This window comes from Globicephala melas, chromosome 15 (assembly GCF_963455315.2).
Source record: "Globicephala melas chromosome 15, mGloMel1.2, whole genome shotgun sequence".
Lineage (NCBI taxonomy): Eukaryota > Metazoa > Chordata > Mammalia > Artiodactyla > Delphinidae > Globicephala > Globicephala melas.
Genome location: NC_083328.1, coordinates 64,053,422 through 64,076,773, shown reverse-complemented (window position 1 = coordinate 64,076,773; position 23,352 = coordinate 64,053,422). Strand labels below are relative to the sequence as shown.

At 50.7% G+C, this 23,352-nt stretch overlaps 2 protein-coding genes across 6 annotated transcripts in view; both read left to right on the top strand.

Moving 5' to 3' along the window:
- Positions 1 to 8,285, top strand: part of NDRG3 (NDRG family member 3) — an 85,592-nt gene extending 77,307 nt beyond the window's left edge. For 4 of the 5 annotated variants that reach the window (XM_060284357.1, XM_060284354.1, XM_060284358.1 and 1 more), the window contains 5 exons: positions 1,216 to 1,263; positions 4,242 to 4,277; positions 4,363 to 4,414; positions 5,586 to 5,624; positions 6,696 to 8,285. In XM_060284357.1, coding sequence (XP_060140340.1) covers positions 1,216 to 1,263; positions 4,242 to 4,277; positions 4,363 to 4,414; positions 5,586 to 5,624; positions 6,696 to 6,877 — 357 coding nt within the window. In that variant the 3' untranslated portion in view covers positions 6,878 to 8,285. The remainder of the gene's footprint in view (positions 1 to 1,215; positions 1,264 to 4,241; positions 4,278 to 4,362; positions 4,415 to 5,585; positions 5,625 to 6,695) is intronic. The other variant, XM_030830670.2, reaches the window with a different exon arrangement.
- Positions 8,286 to 9,658: 1,373 nt separating this feature from the next.
- Positions 9,659 to 23,352, top strand: part of SLA2 (Src like adaptor 2) — a 25,446-nt gene continuing 11,752 nt past the window's right edge. Inside the window, exons 1-4 of the mRNA XM_060284076.1 lie at positions 9,659 to 14,089; positions 18,074 to 18,173; positions 18,562 to 18,648; positions 20,367 to 20,470. Of these exons, the coding sequence (XP_060140059.1) occupies positions 13,999 to 14,089; positions 18,074 to 18,173; positions 18,562 to 18,648; positions 20,367 to 20,470 (382 nt within the window). The 5' untranslated portion in view covers positions 9,659 to 13,998. The remainder of the gene's footprint in view (positions 14,090 to 18,073; positions 18,174 to 18,561; positions 18,649 to 20,366; positions 20,471 to 23,352) is intronic.

Below are 23,352 nucleotides of genomic sequence, written 5' to 3'. Positions count from 1 at the left end.
ACTTTCAGCTGTGTTACTGGTTCTTGCCTGGGTAATTTTAATAACTCTCTAACTGGCTCGCTGCCTCTGCAGTCTGTCATACAGGCCACTGCTGGTTATTTTCCTAAAACAACTCACATCCTGTCACCCCAGAAACCCTCTGTGGCTTTTTGCATTCCACAGTCAGTTCAAGTCTTTCCAACCTCTCCCCACAGTGCACCCTCACGCCATGCTTGTCTCTGTAACCCCACACATGCTCTGCACACTCACTTCGCAACCCCTGGGTCTTTGCTTATGCTTTCCCCCTGACTCTGGAAGCCTTCAAATGCCCGCCCCTTCTTACTCTAGCTATAGAAATTCTACTCATTCTTCTATTCTCACTCAGCTCAGAAGTGAAATTTTCAAGTGATCTCATTCTGCCTCATATTACATTATTACATTTCTTATTCTGCCTCATATTACATTGTTACATTTCCACCCCACTAGCTTTTCCACGCTCTTAGCACAGTGTTTTATATGTGTGCTTGGGCAAGCATGTGTAAAGAAGAGATCCTGTTAATCAGGTTAACCATAAAACACTGTTGAACCTGGAGATTATCTCCCCAGAACATTTTCTTTGAGGTCCCTTTCTTTGTGGATACAAAGGTATGAGATACGACACGGGTAAATGTACAAGGTTGTAATTCTTAATTGTAATGGCTACAGTGAGAGAAAAACTGTAGAGTTCAACTTTACATGGGATAGCCAAAGATCTTGAGGCAGAAGAGAATCAGGGTGTAAGGAGTGGCAAACCCACTGCATCCAGGGCACGGGAAAGGGGTGAGAAATGGGCAGGGGAGGGGTATAAAGGGCCAGTCATAAGGGCCAGTTGTGCTGGGAAATCAAGACCCCAGCAGGTGAGGGCCACGGTCCAGTTCAGTTTTTAAAGTAGGTAACTTGTCCCCATGTTATGTAGCGAGTAGGAGGAATTAGATTCAACATGTAGTCCTTTAAAGACTCTACTTGTAACGGATTCAGAAAATGAACTTTGCCAGATTTTTAGATCTACTAAGAAATATAAGATATAAAGTACTTCATATAAACATGTCTCCCACTTTGTATTTTGGTAATTTGGCTGATTCAGCCGTCTCCAAATGAGCCATTGATCTTGGAAGATCATTCTCATGCCAAGCTATTTCTTATTTTTCTAGCAGTTCATAAAATTGTCTTTCTCTCTCTCTCTCTCTGTTTTTTAAGGTTGAATGCAATTCTCGCCTGAATCCTGTAAATACAACTTTGCTAAAGGTAATGTGTCTTCTTTCCTCATTGCCAACCACGAGTGAGTCAATTATACGTGGTTCAAATTACTTTATTTCTGGAATAGTTGCCCAGAAAGAAGGAAAGCTTCTCTTTCTCTGATTCTCTCATTCTCTTAAAAAAAATTTCTTTTCCTGAATATATTCTCATTGTAGAAAATTGGAAAATAGGAAAAAAATGGAAATATAAAAAAAGAATAAAATAAAAATTACCCTAATCCTGCCCCCCAAAGGTAACCTTCTGGTAAAAACATCAGTCTTTTTCCTATACATTTTTACATCATTAAGATCATAGGCTGTTTCTAGCCCTGTGTCTGTTTTCCTCAACTTTTTGACATATAAACATCTTCCCGTGTCATTAAAAACGTCATAAGCACTATTTAATATTGTTTTGAGAAATTAGTTAATGAATGGAAATTCTTTATGTGCTAAATCCCCTTGTATGGATAAGGAAGCTTCCAGTAACATTCTCATGATAAGGGTAGATGCATTTTTTTCGTTCTCTTAGGGCAAATAGAGAGTAACTCTTGTACTGAATTTCTAGGGTTAATATCAAGCTTCTCCCCGTTTTGACGGTACCCCAGGCTCACATTTTCTGGAGCCTCTAGTGACATATTTAAGGGCCTGACCTCCTGCTTTGAATTTGGATTACCGTAGATTTAAGTACTGATCTTATGCTTCTGACTGTTGCTTTCTCAGCCTGAAAGACCTCTGCTTTCTTCCCTTTCTCTTTGAAGTGAGATTAAAAGGGAAGTGCTGCCACCAGAAGCAGCCCATAGTTCCTGGAAATACAACATGAGGTTAATGCTCTGAGGTTACAAAACTCAGAGTGTTCTGGGGTCCGGGTGATTGGTGAACTAGTCTAAAATACGAATTTTTGTTTTTTAAAGCATGTGGTTTCAAATTAGCTTTCGTTGCAGGTTTGAATCAGTTTTCCAAAAGCGCAAAACAACTTTACAGTAGCCATAGATGTGCTTATTTCTGGGCAAAAATGCCCATCCACAGCAGCGTGATGGAACTGATTCTCTGTTTGAGAGAGAAAGCTTGGAAACAGTCTTTCCCAGTATTCTCTCTGCATACGGGAACTGTTTTACAGTTCTAATCAGACCTTGACTCCTAACCTTCATGAAAATACAGTCTGGGCCAGTTAGGTCTATTTGATACTTATTCAGGTTAAATATTTGTTCCTGGGCTTCCCTGGTGGCGCAGTGGTTGAGAGTCCGCCTGCTGATGCAGGGGACACGGGTTCGTGCCCCGGTCCAGGAAGATCCCACATGCCGCGGAGCGGCTGGGCCCGTGAGCCATGGCCGCTGAGCCTGTGCGTCCGGAGCCTGTGCTCCGCAACGGGAGAGGCCACAGTGGTGAGAGGCCCGCGTACCGGAAAAAAAAAAAAAAAATTTGTTCCTGATCTTACACGTAGAATTTTCAGGGAACTGACTGTTCCTTATTAACCTCAAATTCCTGTGTCTCCTGTGGCATCCCATCTGCTGAATAACAGTCCACCCTCAAAGAAGGTTTTCATGTTAGTGAAGGGAGACCATGAGGTTCATGTCTCTTTTTTAAAAAATGCCAGTCAGCCTGAACAGGCTACTATCTGAGTATGGAATGCATAACAGCTGGAAGGAGGAGGGTGGCCTCTTGGTTGGCCATCATGCCCTAGAAGCAGTGTTCTCTGCGGATTGGCAGAATATGCATCACCTGGCTTGTTAGAAATGCAAGTTCTTGAGACCCGCTCCAAACCTATTAAATAAGAATCTCTAGAGACTTCCCTGGTGGTCCAGCGGTTAGGACTCCGTGCTCCCAAGGCAGGGCGCCCAGGTTTGATCCCTGGTCAGGGAACTAGATCCCGCATGCCGCAACTAAAAGATCCCACGTGCTGCAGCTAAAAAACCCGCACGCCACAACTAAAGATCCTGCACGCCACATCTAAAGATCCTGCACGGGGCAATGAAGATCCCACGTGCCGCAAAATAAATAAATATTAAAAAAAAAAGAATCTCTAGGGCAGGAATTCAAGAATCTGAGTTTTAACAAGTCCTCCTGGTAATTCCAACGCATGCTAATAAAACGCTACTCTAGAAATCTTTGCACAGGTGAGAATAACCAACTGTAAAGATTTATGAAGTGAGAGACAGTCGCCTTGCCAAATCCGACTATGAAATGAAAGTGGCTGACCAAGTAGGTTGGCTGAATTCAGCCTCAGTGCCTGATTGGAGACATCCCGTTAATCGTGAAATTTAGACACTGTAGAGTTGAGACAGAACCTTAAAAGTGTGGTACCCTGAGAAGTTAGGATCACACTGTTTGAGGACTCTGAAAGTAATATTCTCCAGGTGGAGGCAGAACAATGGTTGAAGGTAGCGGTTAACTTCACTATCACTCAAATGGAAAATTCCCGACATGGGCCTGAAAGTTAGGCCCTGCATTACTGATTAATAAATGTTGAATAATCTTTCAAAATTACATCCAAGGTTATTGCTAGGATTTAAGTCTTTGTGTAAGAGTGCATCGAGGGGGACTTCCCTGGTGGTGCAGTGGTTAAGAATCCGCTTGCCAGATTCAAGCCCTGGTCCGGGAAGATCCCACATGCCGCGGAGCACCTAAGCCTGTGCGCCACAACTACTGAGCCTGTGCTCTAGAGCCTGCAAGCCACAACTACTGAAACCCACACGCCTAGAGCTCGTGCCCCACAGTGAGAAGCAAGCACATTGCAGCGAAGAGTAGCCCCCGCTCGCCGCAACTAGAGAAAGCCTGCACGCAGCTGCGAAGACCCAACACAGCCAAAAATAAATAAATTTATTTAAAAAAAAAAAGAGTGCATTGAGGAGATGGACACTTGGATGTAGTTAAACATTAAGTTAAGGAACCTAAAATTTGATCCTGTCCTGTTTGAAAGGACCCATGGATGTTCAGAGCATTTCCCTTAAGCGTAAGTCTCAGCTGACTTACATATTTTTCCTCTTCTAGATGGCAGACTGTGGTGGACTCCCCCAAGTAGTTCAGGTAAGGAGATTTTTTTAAAAGCACCCATTTGATTCCAGCTCTCTGACTGTGCAAGGATTAATGCCTTCTTATTTTGTCCCCCTAGCCCGGGAAGCTCACCGAGGCCTTCAAGTACTTTTTGCAGGGAATGGGCTACAGTGAGTAGTACACAACTTTCTATTCTACCAAAGATTTATTGATAATGGGGTCATTTTGGCGTCTGATGAGTACTCAATTCTCAGGGCTTAACCTCTGTGCTAGCCAGCCTGAAATCAAATAGAAACCAAAATGTTCATGGAACATTCATCTGTGCATATATATAAAGATGAGCTAATGCTTATTAAGCACTTACTTTGTGCCAGGCACTCTGTATTCTTAACCTTGAGAGGTAAGTTCTGTTATTAGTTCCATTTTATAGAAAAGGAAGCTGAGGCTCAAAGAGGCTAAGCACCTTTCCCAGGGTAACAATTCAGCTGCAGAGCCATGCTTCAAACCCTGCCAGTCTGACTCCAGAGCCCACATTTTCAACCACTGAAGCTTAGCCAGACCTAGCTATGAATCTGAAGTTGTTATTTGCATCTGAACTCAGCTGGTTAATGACTCCTGGACTAGAGAGACAAAATGGAGACTCCAGATGAAAAGGAGTTAAATCAGTTAAGTCTGCTCCACCACAGGAGATGAACTTGCAGAATATTTTAGAGTGAATCCAAGGATGTGTCCGTATCATGTGCCACTGTCCTGGTCTCTTGTATTGTGAGACCCCTGAGCTTTCTCATTTGTCACAGAATATCCGCACTTGCTCCTTTCTTGGAGTTATAAAAAAGAAAACTCTTCTACCCAGGTACAGAGCTCTTTATCCAGTAGGGTGACTTTTCTCCTGTCTTTGGTATCAATGTGTTTAATGACTATTGGGCAGCTGCTCCGGGCAGCAGCTGGGCCCCTGGGTACAGCCCTGTACCTGGCAGGCAGCTCGTGTATGTCTCGTCTAGAGTGGCTGTGTCATCCCCGTCTGTGAGCCACTACCAACCGAGCCCACACCCATATCCCTCTGGGAGGAGCAGAAGTCCCTCTCCTTTCCTAGGAAGCAGCTGTTCTGATCCAAGCAGGTTGGCTGTTCATAGTGAAGGAGAAAACCTTTGACTAGTTGAGAGAAGTAACATCTGAGATGTTACTGAAGCATCAGTTGGCCTCACCTCCTTTCTGGGGCCTTAAAATAAAACTTCACCCCTGGCTTAGAGTGTTCTGTCAGTGTCTGCTAGGCAGCCAAGGTTGCCACTTGGCACTGTCGGGTCACTAACCTGCCTTTTCCTGTGTCCATCCTGCTTCCAGTCCCGTATGTGCAGCTCAGTCACCTGAGCACCGAGTCAGGTACCTTTCTCTATGCTGGCCCCTGCCCCTGCCTCCCAGCCATGCTCTCCTGGCTGCATTGGCTGCCCGCAGCATGTCCGTGGTTTTCCTGTGCAGTGAGAGCCCGATAGAACGTGGCTCGTTGTGCCCTGTGCGAGTTAGCCTGCAGGTCCCGCCCTGGTCCCCCCAGGAGTAAAGGAGCGGGTTGTAACAGCCAGGGTCACAGCGGCAGCTGAAACTTTATAGGCAGGGCCCCTCCACCACCACCAACCTACTTACTGATCCTTGAGTTAACCCCCAGACACTGGATTCTCAATTAGGAGCATCAGAGCCTGTGCCTGGAGAACTGCAGGTGATGGCATCTTCGGACCCCTGCGTTGAAATGGCAGCTGGGGGAGTGGCTCGTGTCTCAGAAAGATAGGCAGGGGGCGGGTATGCCAGGTAAGGCCCTTTCCTGACCAAGCTGGAGGGACCTTACAGACAAAGCAGTGGCAGTAGGCAGGAGTCTGAGTTAAACAGCCACCTCCCGTGCCCTTGCTCACAGGCAGCCTGTACCTCACCCCCTGTGCAGAGACCAGCCCGCCTGCCCTCCCTACACCTCATCTTCCTACACGTCTCCTCCCCAGGTAGCAAGGGTCGCCTGTGGACACGGATGGTAGTCTTGTTGTATCGGGCTTGCACTGTGTTTGTGAAACACCTTCATCCTTGTGTGGTGTGGTTCGTCTTTCTTTGGTTTAGTCTTGCATGCACTGCAGGTTTTGGTTACCTGCTTGGGTTCCCAAAGCCTCCTTCCTAATCACCTTATGAATGGCATGGGCATAGCTAAGAGGCTATACTCTGGACTTAGGTTTCCCCTTGTTCTGCTGTGGACTAGAATCAGCTGAGATTGCAGCCAGAACCAGAGGATTAAAGCAGCCTTGCCTAGAGCCCCTCGCCTAGAGCCAGTAGTGCAAAGTGGGGATGGCTGTGTCTTGTCCTGGTGTCACCTTAAATGGGTTGGGAAAGCGAAATGTAAAGCTTTTGGTGAAACTTCTAGACTAGCTGAGTTTAACCAGGGCTCCCTCCTATAGTCCTCTTGGTTCTTTCTTACAGTCCCATCTGCCAGCATGACCCGGCTCGCCCGATCACGGACCCACTCCACCTCAAGTAGCATCGGCTCTGGAGAAAGTGCCTTCAGCCGATCTGTCACCAGCAATCAGTCAGATGGAGCTCAAGAATCCTCTGAGTCTCCTGATGTTCTGGACAGACACCAGACCATGGAGGTGTCCTGCTAAGCAGATGCTCCTCCCCTGGACCATGCAAGTCCATCCTCCTTCAGACAGCCACTCCATAATATAACCCTTCATCCAGCAAACTGGCATCTATCTATCTTTAAGTCTTGCATGGCCACTGACTCTCTCTTTCTGGTATCCTGGATTAACCATCCTCTCTGCCTGCCTGCCCCCCTTTTTGTATGTACCGAGAACCACTTCCATGCCATTACTGTAGCATTCCAACACCTTCAGCTGATCAGATCTCCACATCTTCTCTTGCCAGCTTTTCCCTGTGCTTTCCCAACTGTGTAGCTAAGATTGTTTGATCCTGATGTATGTGTGTGAGCACGCGTGTCTGTGTTTGTGTGTGCATAGTTCTGTGATTTTAGACAGGCTTTCTTGTAGAGCTTCTGCAAAAAACAAACAAAAAAAGGGACTCTTTTTTTGCATTTTCAGTGGTGTTTTTAGGGCAAATATGCAGAACAGGTTTCTAGGTCGGGTAGGCCATTGCATTCTCTTTCGCTTCCATATTGGTCAACAAGATCTGCAAAGTGACTTCAGGAGAGAGCAGTTCTGAGGAATGTGGAAGATCATAATTCCTGTTTGGATGGTTGACTGTGACCAACAGAAGGGAGCCTGTTACATAGAGAAGCAGGCCCCGGGTGGCCAGCCACCTTCTCCTCTCCAAATGAATTCACATATACTATTCTGTGAATAAAAGGGAGGGATATGTTCTCTTAGAAGCCCATGAATGATGAGGTTCTGATGCAACGTGGAGTTTTTCCCAAGGAGTGAGTGTGGCTTAATCACTGGACTTTTTCAGCACAGGAAGGGGAAAACGAAATCCCAGGCCTCTGCTCTGTCAGAACAAAACTGAGTCTCTGCAGTGTCTGATACCACATACCAGACGTCTGCAGGAAGCGCCGCCCAGGAGGAACACTCTCCACCCCTCGATTGCCCCAGAAGGGAGAGGTATAGCCTGAAAATTATGTAGATGATGAGGAAATGGCTGGGGAGAGAGGAACAGTATACACTTGATTTCAGCAGGCTTAATGGAAGCTAAATGAAAGTCAGATAGAACCCATTTCTCAGGAAGTTATTTGTGTGAACTCCCTTTTGTAGGAGGGAAGGGGCCAATCTGTAAGGGCAGCCTGTCCGGGTAGAATTTTGTTCAGTCCGCTGCTATGTGAGGGAGTCACAGCCACCCAGAGAGTGTGACCAGGAGGAGGGTGAGAGCAGCTGCCACCCAGTAAGGGCCCAGCTTTGAGGGCATTGAGACGTTACGTAGAGAAGGGTTGCACAGTTCTGATCTTAGGAAGGGGCTTTTCAGATGTAGCATTTGCTTTCTGCTGAGATACGGAACGCGTTACTCTGTCAGAGTACAACTTTTTACGGATGATGAAATAAAGCTGTATATGTCTCATTGTTACCCGGTGGCTGGTGTGACTTCTCTCAAGCCACTTCCTGGGGCTCGGGGGGGTACCGAGTGACTGCGTGTGGGCTCCATGCTGGGCACCCTCACATACCTGATGATTATCCACCCAGCAGCACTGTCCGTTTAAAGTGAGGAAACCAAGACCCAGGATAAATAAGTTGCCCGAGGTCATACCAGTAAGCCAGCCGAGATTGAACCCTGAGTCCCTCTGACATGCCTATATTCCTCTCAAACCGAAAACCTGACCGTGAGGTGATGCGGGAGAAGCCGAGATCTCGGAAAGGCTGCATCTCAGCTCTGCCCTCTTTGCGCAGTTGCCACCTCCCACCCCTCATGTAGTAATCTGCAGCCACCTGCCAGGGCTCCTGCAACAGACCAGACTGTAGTTCGCCAGGAGGGGCTGTCTTCATACCCACCAAGGACAGTTTCAGGAGGCAGCCGTCTCAGGTCAGTTTTGAACAGTCCAGGGGCTGCAGCTACCACTACATCGAGGTTGCTGTGTCTGTGGCAGACGCTTGTAAAATGACTCGACCCTGCCCATCCTGGTAGAGGACAGGAAACAAATGCATGTGGGCCGATACAGGTGACCGTGCTGAGGTCCTTACAGAACAGGCAGAAGCAGAGTTCCAGAGCTGGAGGTGGTCTCATGGGCACAGTTGCTCTACGAACCCACCTTGCTCCAGCTGCCTTGGCTACACATCGGCAGGGATGGTTGCCTGTTTCCCACCTTGGCTGTGTGCCTGGAGTCGGGCCCCAACTGGCTGGTCCTTACCACACTCATCCTCTTCTCATTTTCATTTCCTTTCTTCCTATTCAATATATTCCAAAAAAAAAAAAAAGTTGGGGTGCCTGCTTTGTGAGAGTCAAGGAAGTGGCCAGGTAGATGCTCCCACCCAAGATGCTTGTGTGAAGCTTTTTCATATAAATTTCGTATAAATTCCGGAATTCCATATAAATTCCATATAAATAAAAATCTCACCCAGTTCTCATGGCAACTCTGCAAAGTGGCAGTGTGTGTTACAGACAAAGAACAGCTGAGGAAAGTTAAGTGATTTGGCCAAGGACACCTAGCTAGAAAAAGTTCCCAGTTCTTCCAAAATCGATGCATTTTCATATTTTATTAGCTACAGGCCACGCCCTTACACCTTCCTGAATGTTCCTCCTACTGAGCCAGTACGGTAGACCCTTTTCCAGTTTTGTGGATGAGAAAACAGGCCCAGAGGTAACCAATTTACAAATGGTCAAAAAACTAACAGAGCAGCAGATCTAGGCTTTAAACTCTCTAATTCTCAGGTGCCTCCCTGAGTGGAACGGGAGAGGATATGGTGGGATTTTTTTGAGACCATAGATGGTCATTCCCTACTTCCTCGTTCATGGGCCTCTCCTTAAGGCCAGTCCAAAAGTCTGCCTGTCAGATGAAAAGATAGACATCGCGGTGGTGTGGAGGCAAGAGCAGGAGGGTGGGCCTGTGATCAGTTCCCTCCCAGCCACAGGCCACATCCTTGAGTGGCCGTCACCCACCCTAACATCCTGGTTAGAACCTCCACTCTGGCTCCCTCAGCCCTCCACGCCAGGTGCCGCAGGAGTTAAATCTCAAACCAGCCTTTCCCGGGAGAAAGGGAGAACCTGAGCCCGGGTGTGCTCAAGGCCCCAGAAAAGGCTGCATTGTCTGTGAAATAGCGGTTTCGCATTAAAAGCATCTGTCTCCAGGATTGCTAAGCCCCTAATGGGGAGGCAGTGAATGGGTGGTCGTTTAGATACTAATGAGCTGAGATTTTTATTAATTTAAATTCAAAAAAAATTTTGGTTTTTTGGCCACGCCACACGGCTTGTGGGATCTTAGTTCCCCAACCAGGGATGGAACCCGGGCCCTGAGCAGTGGAAGCGTGGAGTCCTAACTACTAGACCACCAGGGAATTCCCTAAATTTAAATTTTAATGACTGATTTAAACATACTAATCAAAGGGGGTTCTATCGGAGCTTCTTTATCCTAGCCGAGTGGTTCTTAAGTTTAGGGTGTGCATCAGAATCACCTGGAGGGCTCGTGAAAACAGGTTGCTGGCCCCCTACCATGGAGTTTCTGATTGGGTAGATGAGAGATGGAGCCTGAGAACTGGCATGTCTCACACATTTCCAGATGATGCTGAGGCTGCTGGCCTAGGGACCACACTTGCGGAACCACTGTCCAGGTCCTGCTACACAAAGCGTGGTTCCCAAACCAGCAACATGGGTATCGCCTGGGAGTTGTTAGCAATGCAGAATCTTGAGCCCCACTGAACCAAAATCTGCTGTTTAACCAGATCCCCAGGGGATTCCTATACACATTAAAGGTTGGGACACTCCAAGGCAGTGCTTCCCATACTTGCTAGTCAAAGGAATCTCTTGGAGTGTTTAAGATTCAAATGTTGGGGCTGCTCCTCTGGTGACTTGGATTCGGAAGACGTGGGGGAATCCCAGGAATCATACTAACAGGCCCCTCAGGTGATTATAATAGACCAGGTAAGCATGGGAAACTCCTGCTCATTTAGCTTGGTTCTGTGTTCCTTGGATCAGACCAAGCCACACAGTCAGAGAGAAACCTCTCCCTCCAGGATCATGACGAGGCAGCTGCTTCTCCCCCATAAACCGGAACTTGGGGAAGGTGGCTCCTCGACGGTCTGTGATGCCGTCAGAGGAAACGGGTGGTTGTGAGAACCACAGAGCCTGCAGATGTGAGCTGGGAGCCCCAAGGACCCTGTGACAGAGCTTGAAGAGCCCTGGGCCTGCTTCCTGGCCTGGCTGTGCTTGGGAGGGCCAGCCAGTTGGAGGTGGGGCTCCTTTCCCATCCCCGGGGTACAGACTGCTGACCACAGGCAGATGCCAAGCTCCCCAAAGCAATATCGAGAGCCTCTCCCTGAAGACTCCCAGGCTAAGAGGGTCCCGGGTGACCTAGGACGAAGGACATTGGCCGACTTCCAGAAGGGGCCCCCCAAAGCCCTAACCTCTTCAGCTAAAGCATGCGTCTTAGCCGAGCCCCTGCCCCAAGCCTCTGATGACAGGAAAACAGTAAGTATGCTTGCTTTTTGTTTTCCGACGGCCTTGGGACTGTGAGGAAGGATGGTCCCCTCAAGACTGGGAGTGGGCTTTACGGTTGGGACAGAGCGTCAGTGGATAAGAGGAGTCTAGATTATAACTTCTGAAGACACGTTCAGCTCTAGAGTCTACAATTCTTCTTAAAAGGGTGATCTTTCTCAGTTGAAAGGGAGGGAGGTCTCCTTTCAGCTCAATCCAAATTTATCACTTACGCCGCCACAGAGAAATTATCTGCAGAAAGTTATCTTCAGAAAAACACAAAAGACGCGGATTGTAGATCCAGCTGTGCACTAACCCGCTACGAACAGTGAGCACGAGGTTGCTCTCCCTGGGCCCCGGGCCTTGTTTTGAATGGCATTCAAACCCTGCCGACCTCTCAAAGGGTCAAGTACTGTGGTCAAAACACCAAATGTTCCACGTGCTGACCGCGGCTGCCTTTAATTCTTCGCTTCCGCCCATGCCTGGGTCCCCTAGAAAGTGCCTACCTAACATGTAGTAAGTTGTTCAGATACTTAGACAATTATGATTAGATTCTTAAAAGTTGGGGCCAGTACTATCCCCCCCTTCTAGGTCTGCCCACCCACGGTCTTCACTTTGCCCCTAGAAGGCCTCCTGACATTGACGGGACCAGGTGAAGGGAGCTGGCAGAGTGCTGGGGGCTCTGCCGGCCTGAGTGCAGGGTTCTCCTGCCTCTCGGGCCCAGCCCCCGGCGCCACCTGCAGCGGGGAGAAGTCTCTGGGTTCAGTGTGGTTGGTGACTGTCTTGCTGAAGCAGGGGAAAGGAGACTAACCTCTGCTGAGCACACACTCCGTGCCAGGCCCCTCAGCTTCTCCTCACAACCCCTTCGAGTCAGTATTATCCCAGATTCACCAGTGAGACTCAGAGAAGTTACACGCTTTGCCTGAGGTCACACAGCTCGAGCTTGGTTGGTCTGAATCACTCGTGCTCCCCAGGAATGATCTCTCCCAGGGATTTTCTGGACCCCTGTCCGCATAGTTAAGCACAGAGCATGTGCCCCATACCCAAGGGGAAAGGACTATTGAAAACCCGGCCTGAAGGGGTGCCTTGGCATTGAGGGAAGCAGAGACCCCAGGAGGCAGCAGCACCATCTCGGGCTGCCAAGCCTTCAGGATCCCAAAGTCGGAGCAGGAAGCGGCTGCCGGGAGCCATTCCCTAATGGTGGGCCTGTTTTGTGTTAAAGAGCTCTCCTGTCCCGTGAATACGGAACTCCCCAGGGAGGCAGGAGCAAACATGCCGTCATCCGCATGTGGACGGCACGAGACTACAGACAGCTGTTCCATTCTCCAGGGCCGGATCCTTGCTCCTCAGACAGGAAGGCCCGTGAGGCCATGGGAGTCACTCCACCATCATGACGGACACCCGTCCTCACCCAGGTGTGGGAAAAGGGTCAAAGGCAAGGATGGAGCCTGCTCTGTCCCTAAACTGGTATAATTATGCCTTGTCTCTAACGAAGAGACTGAAAACCGTCTGAAAGAATGAAACCATCTCCCTACAACATCTTAATACGTATAGTGTTTGAAAAAATCGGCATTACCCTGGAAACCTGGGAATTTAAATTATTCTAAGGATAAGACACCTGTCCAAAGAGCTAATAATCACTTCGTCCATTTAGATAATGTGTATCAAGTGCCTTCCGTGGGTGAAAATGCTGAGGAAATGGGCAGAGAGGTCCTTGTTCTCAACAAGCTATAGAATAATGGCTCATTATACAAGCACCCAAGTATGTGAATAGTTAAAACTTGGGTAGAGCACAACAGGGAGCCCCGAGAGGGAGAAAAGGGAAGGTCCCCAGGCATGGCCTCTGGGGAAGTGCCACTCGGAGCGTGAAAGAGGAAAAGCAGGCCCTGACCTGGCTCTTCACGTGCGCTCTCTCTCAGACCCGTATGGTGGGTATCGTTATCCCCATTTTTCAGATGGAGGCAAAGAGAAGGAAGTGGTTCGACAACCAATCCTGTAAAGGCTTGCAAGTCATCACTATGTCACACAGTCTCCCAGGCGTCTTACTTTGCCCTGTGACACCAGTAACAGTGTGCTCAGTGTCACCTTAGCACGTGAGACATGCCAGCTAGCTCCCAAGCCCCCTCAGATTCCCCTTGCCCACCTAGCTGTGGGTCCTGGTGTGCCTGGAGTGAACTCTGTCCTGTCACTGGCCCCTGCCGCCCAGTGGCAGAATGTGATCCCAGGTCAGGCAGTGGTTCTGAGTAGACATAGGAGTGATCAGCTAGGGCTGGGGGATTCGGGGAAAACTTCCTGGAGAAGGGTGGGATCCAGACAGGCCCGAAGTGGAAAAAGGGTCTTCCAGTAATGGGAGGGGGCTTCACACACGCAAAGGCCCAGGAACAAAGAATGGAGCACGGCTACAGTGTAGCAGAGATGGGAGGCAAAGAAAACAGGGTCCGGTTTGCAGAAAGCCTTAACCGTCTGGTGGAGGGGCTGGAACCTGGTCCTGATGGGAGGGATCTCATTTGCTTGTGTCAACAAGGAGGTCAGCAGGGCTGAGCTGGGGAGGGAGGGTGTCTGGGCACCAGGCTGGGAGCCATGGCTCTGTCCCCATCACAGCATCTCTTTCAGATTTCTCTTGGTGATGCACTTCTGAGTGTTCTGCTGAGGAACGATGGGAAGTCAGCCCAGCAGGGGGAAAGCCCTTCCAAGCCCAAGCCTGAGCCCCTGTGTGCAAGGCCAGGGGCCTGAGCCCATGCAAGCAGGTAGGCCGAGGGCCCCGGGGCAGCCAGGCCCTTCCTGAGCTGCCACTCCAGCCTCAAGTATCAATGAGGACCTGCTGTATACCAGGCCCTCCCCATGAACCACACAGCCGGGGTCCCTGCTCTTAGGAAGCTTATATATTAGTGGTCAGAACATTAAACCAGATAAACTAGAAAACGTGAGAGTGACCAGAACTAACCAGGAGCGTGTGATGGTCCCCCAGGCATCTCCCATGGCTTCCCTCCTCCTAAACCAGTTTATCCAGAGCCTGAGCTGCAACCCTAAGACCAACCCACGTCCATAGCTCTCCAAAGCTGCTGCACTGTCCATTACGATAGCCACTAGCCTTATGTAGCTATTTCAGTTTAAACTGAAGTCAATTAACATTCAATTAAATATTCAGCTCCTCAGTAACACCAGCCATATTTTAAGTGCTCTCCAGCCATTTGAAGCTAGTGGCTACCTTACTGGGCAATACAATTATAGAAGATTTCCATTATCGCAGAAAGTCCTACTGGGCAGAAATGCTCTTATCCTGAGAGGTGCTGTGAAATACTTGAAGCAAAACAGAGCTATGATGATTGGAAAAAATGAGTTCATGCAACGCATGGGCTGAACCTGTAATTGTGGTTTTCTGAGGCAGTCCTGACTAAAAAATGCCAGTTTTTAGGACGATTAGTCAATCAAAGTATCCTGCAATATCTAGTACTTTGATGTCAGAGCTACAGCCCCGGTTTGTTTCTTGTTCCCTGAAAGAGCCCACAAATCCTTTCTCAAATCACATTCTGATTTGGTTTCGATAATGTATTTGTCAGGGTTCCCCAGAGAGACAGAACCAGTAGAATGTGTGCGTGTGTGTAAGAGAGAATTTATTTTAAGAAATTGGCTCACGCAGCTGTGGGGTGGCCAGTCTGAAGTCTGCAGGGCAGGCCAGAGGGCTGGAGACCCAGGGAAGAGTTGATGCTGCAGAATTCCACAGTGGAGTCTGGAAGCAGGATTCTCCCTTCCTCAAAGGACCTCAGCCTTTTTCTCTTAAAATCTTCAACTGACTGGATAAGGCCCACTCACATTGTGAAGGGTAATCTGCTTTATTCAAAGTCTACTGATTTAAATGTTAATCTCGTCTCAAAAATAGTGTCACAACAACATCTAGACTGGTGTTTGACCAAATATCTGGGTACTGTGGGCTAGCCATGTTGCCGCATAAAATCAGCCATCAGAGATAACAAGATTACTCTAAACCAAGCAGCACTTCTAGGAGGAAGGACACAGACACACAGTTAACAGAAGTAGAAGACTGCAGAGCCACACTGGATATCTGTGTTTGGCAGGCTCTCCCCCAAACTGAAAAGTCCTCTGCAATGGCTGGGGCTTCCTTTCTGCTCCTCAGCCCCCATCCCCAATATCCACCTTTCTTTTTCTTAAATACTCTTATTTTTTATTAATTTTTTTTCTTTTTGGCCGTGCTGCACAGCACGTGGGATCTTAGTTTCCTGACCCAGGATCGAACCCGCAGCCCCGTGTTGGAAGCGTGGAGTCTTAACTACTGGACGGCCAGGAAAGCCCCAATATCCTGCTCCTCTCTTTAACAGCAGCCTCCCCTAGCCCCCTTGGTCATCGATCGGCACCCTGGACCCTGTAGACTCCTGCTGGGGAGGCAGTTGCCTCCTTCTAGCCACACAGTGTGCACCGAGAGCCTGGGGCCCAGCAGGCCCTGCAGGAAGAGATCTGGAAACCACACAGACCCCCACCTCATTTCCTCTGAATCTAGCCACAGGCAGCGGCCTCGAGGCTGCTCTGAGTCATGCCCAGGATGCTGAGGGGGTGACCCCCCGGCAGGTGTCCTGGGGCCCTCCTTGCCTGTGGGAGCTGAGGGGCACGGTGTTCCCCTCTCTGTCAGGGTCTCCAGGGGACGACTGGGCTTCTCTCAGTACTTCTACCCCTGGTCCCAGCAGGAGCATGGATTCTGGGCAACTCCTTTGTCCATCAGCCTTGCATCCAGCCAAAATCTACGAAGGTTCTACCCCATGCCAGGCCTTGTGCCAGGACCGGGGGACACAGTAGTGGACAAGACGGACACAGTCCCTGTGTTCAGGGACAGTCAAACCTCAGAGACAGGTGCTAAACCAATAATCAATTACAACTGTGTTAGATTTTGATGACAGTGTTTTAAGGGACTCTGACCAAGAGTGTGTGCTGAGGGGCTCATCAGGGAAGAGACGTTTCATCCAAGGAGTGAAGGATGCAGGTGACTCAGCTGCCGGAGGGGACCCATCGGGGGGACAGCATGTGCAACTCAGTGGCTCCTGGGGTGCAAGGCCAGGGCTTCCAGGAGGGGGAGGGGCCCTTCTGGCCACCTGGCTCTGTTCTTGTCAGAGGACACCCTCCCCAGACTTACTTGTACCGTGTATTCGGGCATCAGGCAGGCATTTCCCTGCACCAAGGGATGGCCAGGCCCTACGTTCTGAGGAGCTCCTGTCTGGGGTCACCACGGGGGTCTCCATGTGTGTCTGGGAGGACATGTAGGAACTGGTCCATTTCCAGAATCACAGTCTCATTCTGCTCATGTCCCAGAGGCCCTCAGCCCGCATAGTGTCCAGCTCTGTGTCTGCCCCACCCGTCCCCTGGGTCCTTGTCTGTCCTCTGCTCTCCCTCCCTCACTTCCTGGGGCCCCAGCTCTGTCTAGAGGGCCTCACAGAGGCCTCTCAGCCTCTGAGGAGCATCTGTGAGGCGCATAAACCTTTCTTGCTGACCTCACTGCTTCTCATAGCCTAACGCAGAGACCCCTACTGAGATGGGGTAGGAGGAAGAGAAGGGAGGGCGCTGGGGGGTGGGTGAAGGGCGCCCTGCAGCCCGTGTGTTTTCAGGACAAGTAGGCCTGGACAGGCATCAGGAGGTCTAGATGGTCGGGGCAGGCTGGTCCCGGAGTCGGGGGCGAGGGGATGAGCATTCTGTGCTCAGGGAGCCGCTTGCCGCCTGCTGTCCAACCTCAGAATTGGGCCTCAAGGCCACCACGTGCTCAGGACCAGTCCTGAGGGTGGGGTGCGGCGGCTTGGTGTCCTGTCTCTGTGACTCCCTCTCTGAACGCCAGCCTCCTGGGGAGTCTGGGCCTTTCAGAGACGTGCTGCTGCTGTCCAGCCCAGTCCCCCGGCCCTGAGCCCGTGGGAGGACAGGGACGGGGTGATGTGGCATAGGAGCTGTGCCCGCCCTCCCTGGCAGACTGCCCCGTGCAGCCTCGGTTGCCTTGCTGTGCAATGGGGCTGAATGGAGGTGACACATACAGCACCCGTCAGGCCCTGACACAGAGCAGGTGCTCAGGAAGAGGTGGCAGGTGTGTGACCAGGACACTTGACTGAGACACACATTCCTGCTGGGCGTCTGCTCTGGGCCAGGCCTGTCCCAGTGGGCCCTGGGGCTGCACCTCTTCTGAGGGGGCAGCACAGACCTACGCCTGTCGCTCTGGACAGAGGTCACGGGAGAGCCACTCTGCCCACGTGCACGGCACTCCAGAGTTACAAAGCCCGACCAGGTCAGTGATTTCCTGGGCCCCTCCGGGAGCCCTCCCCCTCCCATGGCCGCCTCCCAGCCCCTCAAAGCGAGTCCATCTGGTGGCCACCTCATCGGTGCCTTTCAGAAGCTGAGCTCAGAGATCCAGGCTGATACCTGCTTAGAGCTGTCGGCTTCAAGCTTGCTGAATTCCTTTATCAGAATCTCCTGTGATGATCTGTATAAAAATGGAATTGTAGCCAGGAGCCCCACTCCTCTTGCCACACCAATCCTTTCCCCGAGGGGCCCCCAAGAGATGTCTGGGCACCCCCAGGGCTCTGCAGAGCCCTGTGGAAAAGCATCAGATTCCAGGTTGCCATCCCAGGATCCCGGCAGACATGCCGCCCTAGGGTGCCCGTGGGAGGATTGATGGTGGGAGCCCAGCCTCCACTGGAGCTCATGTCTGGCCAGAGGGTGACCATCTCTGTCCCTCCATCCAGAGAGGAGCAAGGCCAAAGCTGTGGCCTTGGGCAGTTTCCCAGTAGGCGAGCAGGCAGAGCTGTCTCTGAGACTGGGGGAGCCATTGACCATCATCTCTGAGTAAGTCCCCCTGAGGGCACGGGGTGGGGTGCTCTCTCCCCTCCCCCGATCCCCGAAGATGCATTAGTGGGAGGAGGGGCCCCTTCCAGGGGAAAAGAACATGGACTTTTGTGCTGAGCTCACACAGCACTGTAATGGTGGGATTTTAGGCAGCTTGACACACCTGTAGGGAAAAGCAGTGGGTGTGCAGGGCCTTGCAGGGGGGCCCTGAACCAGGCCATTCACTGCCCAGGAGGTACCCAGACTGGCTGGTGCAAGGAAACCTGGGAAACTCAGGTGGGATGGGTGGCCACAGGACCTACCCTGGAGGGTCCTTGTGAATCCCAAATGAGCGGTGCCCAGGGCCTTGGCCCTTCTGAGAGGGGTCCCCTCGCCCTTCTCTCTCCAGGGATGGAGACTGGTGGACGGTGCTGTCGGACATCTCAGGCAGAGAGTACATCTGCCCCAGCATCCACGTGGCCAAAATCTCCCATGGGTGAGTTCACACCCCAGGCCCTGCCTCTGGGGAGCTTCCTGCTTTCTCCTCCCACAAGTGTAGTTCTTCACACCCAGTCTTATGCTGAGCAAAGCTGGGGTCAGGGGAAAATCAGGCCCAGACCCTGCCCTCCAGAGGAGCTGACGACTGACTCTTAGGTCAGCCTGTGAGACATGGAGCCCAGAGGAGAGGGCTTGGCAAGGCCTCGTGGAGACGTGGCACCTGGGCTTTGGAGGGTGGCCGGGAACCTGGTGGTGGAGAATGCTGGAAGGGACTTGCAGGAGGTGGGGACGGCCTGCGTAAATGTCCCCAGAGAGCCTCCTCGGGCTGCCCTTCCAAGAGGCACTTCCTCAGGAGGGCTGGACTCGGGGACGCAGGGTCTCAAAAAGTGTGAGCCATCCCTTGCCCAGAGTAAGTGACAGACTGACTCCAGAGCAAATTCTATGTCGAGAGAGAAAGGCAGTGAATAACTGGAGCCAGGGACATGTCACTGTGTGTGCTGTGACAGCCACGCTTCAGTTCTGAGGAGAAGCACGGCTCCCACACTGGATGGCCTTCCTCTCTGAAGCTCGTGGTGTGTCTGGCTCTGAAGCAACATAGGATCCCGAGACATGTGGACACATCATAGAATCAGCTCACGTCTCCCAGTGGTCCGGGCCTGCGGGGCAGGGGTTTGCCTCCACAGCCTGGCGTGAAGTTTAAACAGAGGAAACACCGACTACCTCCAAGAGTCCCCTTTCCTTGCTTGCACTTCATTTATAGCCTCGATTTTCATAAATCGTATGAATGATGTATTTTATTTACTATAAAGCTAGGCTCAGTTTGCTGCTGGCCCCCAGAGAATCACAGCTTCTCTACGTTATTTACTTGGAATCAACTCAACCCTGACTCTGGCATTTCACAAAATGACAGGGAGGCAACCATTTCCATCAAATTGGCTTCTGGAGGCTTTGCCTGGGACCCCCGGACATGACTCTGGGGACAGTAAGAAGCTGATGGACTGTAAACCAAAACATTCCTGCACGACTCCTTGAACTTTTCACTGCAGTGAAGTCCTTCATGGACGCACATAGGTGAGGGATTAAGTGAAGAGAGAAAAGGAAGATGTGGGCTCAGAGTTATCAACAATCCCAGCATTGGAAGAGGCACGTGTGGCTGTTGATGGGCTACGTGATTTTTTCCAAAATTTTAGAATGTCTTGAACATTCTAGTTCCAAACTTTCTACTCACAAATAAGCTACAGTGGAAGTTAGATTTCAGTGATAATGAGTAAATGTTCACCTGCATACCTTTTGGCTACAAAGTTAAACTTTAAACTGTTGAAATAAAATATTTACTAAAATTAAAAAAAAAGAGAGAGGCAATTCTTGGAGAGGTGAAGGCTTAGACAGGTGAGTGGATGGTGTGGGGGTGCTGGGGGAACTGGGCAGTGAGAGGAGAGGGTCTGGGATCACCTCACCTGCCCCCAGACCCTGGCCACTTGGGAATGAGCTCTTCAGTTAGAAAAGGCTGGGGCTGACCCCATGAGATGGTCCTGGCTGCAGGGGCCTCGGAGGTCAAGGACAAAGCTGGGGGCCCTGAGAGACCTGAGGCCAGCTCTTCATGGGACGTATGGAAGTCTGAGGCCCACAGAGGGAAGAGAGCTTCCAGTAGAGTCTTGGGCCACCCACCCCCAGGCTGACCCCTGACCCTCTCTCTGCTCATCTCCCCACCCCCAGGTGGTTATATGAGGGCCTGAGCCGGCAGAAAGCTGAGGAACTTCTGCTGCTGCCTGGAAACCCAGGAGGGGCCTTCCTCATCCGGGAGAGCCAGACCAGGAGAGGTGGGTAAGCTCAGCCTGCCATGGGCTTTTCCCTTTCATGCCGAGAGCCAGGTGTGATGTGACTTGGGGGTAGAGGTAGGAGGCCACATGTGGAGGGCTGGAGACCTGGCCTTGGAGTCGGGCAGTCTGGCTGACTGACCACATGTTGCTGCCGTGAGAGCCTATCAACAATGGGGCAGGGCTTCCCTGGTGGCGCAGTGGTTGAGAGTCCGCCTGCCGATGCAGGGGACACGGGTTCGTGCCCGGGTCCGGGAAGATCCCACATGCCGCGGAGCGGCTGGGCCCGTGAGCCATGGCCGCTGAGCCTGCGCGTCCGGAGCCTGTGCTCCGCAACGGGAGAGGCCACAACAGTGAGAGGCCCGCGTACTGCAAAGAAAAAAAAAAAAACAACAACAACAATGGGGCGATAACCTGCATTTCTAAAAGTGGTGTGAATTGCCCACGGGAGGGATCCAGCTCAGCCAACACTTTAGCAACCAGAACTCGTAACCGAGTATAGTCACAGGACTTCTCTGCCTTGACCAGCAATGATTTCTCCCTCCCCAAGACACAGCATGACCCTGATCTCTTGACAAGGTCTCTGTGCTTTGGGTCACCAGCCAGTCGGAGCCAGAAAACCCACTAGGAGTCACCTCATGATCTTCCTTTCTGTGCTGTGCAGATGGGGAAACAGAGGCCCACAGAGGGATAGGGACATGTCACACTGCACGTTCATATGGGACTTCTCCCACCCCAGGTGCAAACAAAACACGCAGTCGAGTCTGTCTCTGATGCCCCTGCTTCTCTCTGAGCTGCCCTGAGTCCCTTACAGCAGGGACAGAGAGGGACGTTGAAGGAGTGGCAGTGCCCTCATTTATGTTAGGCTCTGTAAATGCCTTCAAACAACCCTGTGGGGATTGTACTTCCAATGTCCCCATTTTACAGATGAGGAACTGGAGATTTGGGGGAAGAGAAATGATTTGCCTGGGGAGACACAGCTAATAAGTGCAGAGCTGGGATTCAAACCCCGCTGAGGTTCATCGCACTTCAGACACCCAAGAGAGGCCCACCTTACAGTAATGGTAGCATTACAAGCACAGGGGCAGACTAGGGAGAAGCTGTTCAGGAGTGAGGACGGGCTGCCTGTGCTTCCCTTAACTGAACTCACTTTGATGCGTCATCAGGGTCCTTTGCTCTCTACTCAGTCTCCCTCCTGGGGCCCCTTCCAGTGCGTGTCTTTGCCTCTCCTTCCCTTCCTTTGGGAGCCCCCTGGGTTGACCTCTCCCCAGCCCCTCCTACTATTTTCCAGGCAGCGCCAGCATCTCTCACATACACCCATAGGCAGGCCAGGGTGGGGGGCTGGCTCAAGTGCAACAGCTACAAACAGGAAACCATAGCGGTGCTGTTGGGGGCGGGGGCACTGTAGACCGGGCCCCAGTGAGTGTGAGAAGCCACAGGAAGTGCTCCGTGCTCAGCTGCCCCTCCCACACCCCTTCTCTGGCCTGGTTCAACCCCAAGAGCATAGTGACCGAAACTTATTGCCTCTCTGAGCCCCTTTTCCAAGAAGGCACATATACAAGAGGAACTGGTGGAGAAATAAAGGAGAAAGCAGATAAGAATCCATGGGATCTTTCTTTTTTTCCTTGCAGTTTTATTGAGACATAATTGATACACGCACTGCGTAAGTTCAAGGTGTAAAGAATCCATAGGATGTTTAAGGATCCGCAAAATTGCTGGGATTAAGGTTAGATTTGACTCTGAGGTTCCCCACAGCAACACCAAAAAGGGATAGATCAGAATGCAGCTCTCATTATCGAAAAAGGAAGAATTTGCCAATTCTGCAGGAAAGGCAATTTCCAAGTACTAATTTCTAATCTCTCATCCTGGGCTTCCTTTTGGAGAGTGTCTGTTAAGCTGCAGGTTACAACCCATTTGTGGGCCAAGAAATCAGTTTGGTTCAGTGGTTATAGACCAGTGGGTCTCAAACCTGGGTGGGCATCAGAACACCTGGAGGGTTTGTTAAAACAAAGAACTGGTCCAGCTTTGAGAACCACTGATCTAGACCTTGGCTGTGTGTTGGAATCATCTGGGGGAGATTTATAAATTACTGATGGCTGCACCCCACCCCCAGAGTTTCTGATTTAATTGGTCAGGGGTGTGGCCTGGGCCCTGGAAGCTACAAGAGCCCCCCAGGTGATTCTGATGTGTAGCCAAGGTTGAAACCCATTGGTTTAGTGGATCTGGACCAGGGAGCGTTGAAAGTGAAATATAGCTGAAAACATTAAGATGCATCACTGGGGTTGGGGAAAATATTGCTTCACCAAACTTTTTGTTTTCGATAATTTTAAGTGTGTTCTGGGTCACTGTAAAATTTCATATGTGGTTTGTGGTCAAAAAAAGTTTGACACTAAATCTGTACGGGCCCGAGTGACGCCACAGGATGGTGGTTCTCAGACTTGAGTGTACAGGAATTGTCAGGGGACCGTCTTGCTGATGCACTCTTAGGCCCCGCCGCAGACCTGCCCAATCAGACTGCGGGGTACAGAGGTCAGAAATCTGCTTCCTTCACAAGCTCTCCGGATGGTTCTCATGTGCTTTTAAGTTTGAAAACACAGTTCCAGTCTAGGGAACCCAAAATTAAGTAATGAGAGACAATGTTTTTCATGTTTACACAATGCATCTTGTCATATATAACGGTAATTAACTGTTGACCAAGTGAGTGAGTGATATCAGGATCAGCTCTTCTTTGGCCCAAGATCGAGACGTACCTGTGGGAAGGGAATTCTGTAGGGGCTTTGAGCCTGTGGGTGGACCAAGGCGGAAGGCCTGGGGCCACTGAGCTCCCAAGAACACTACTCAAGAGTCTGGAGGGGGAGGGGGAGACCCCCCATCTTCCCCAGAGT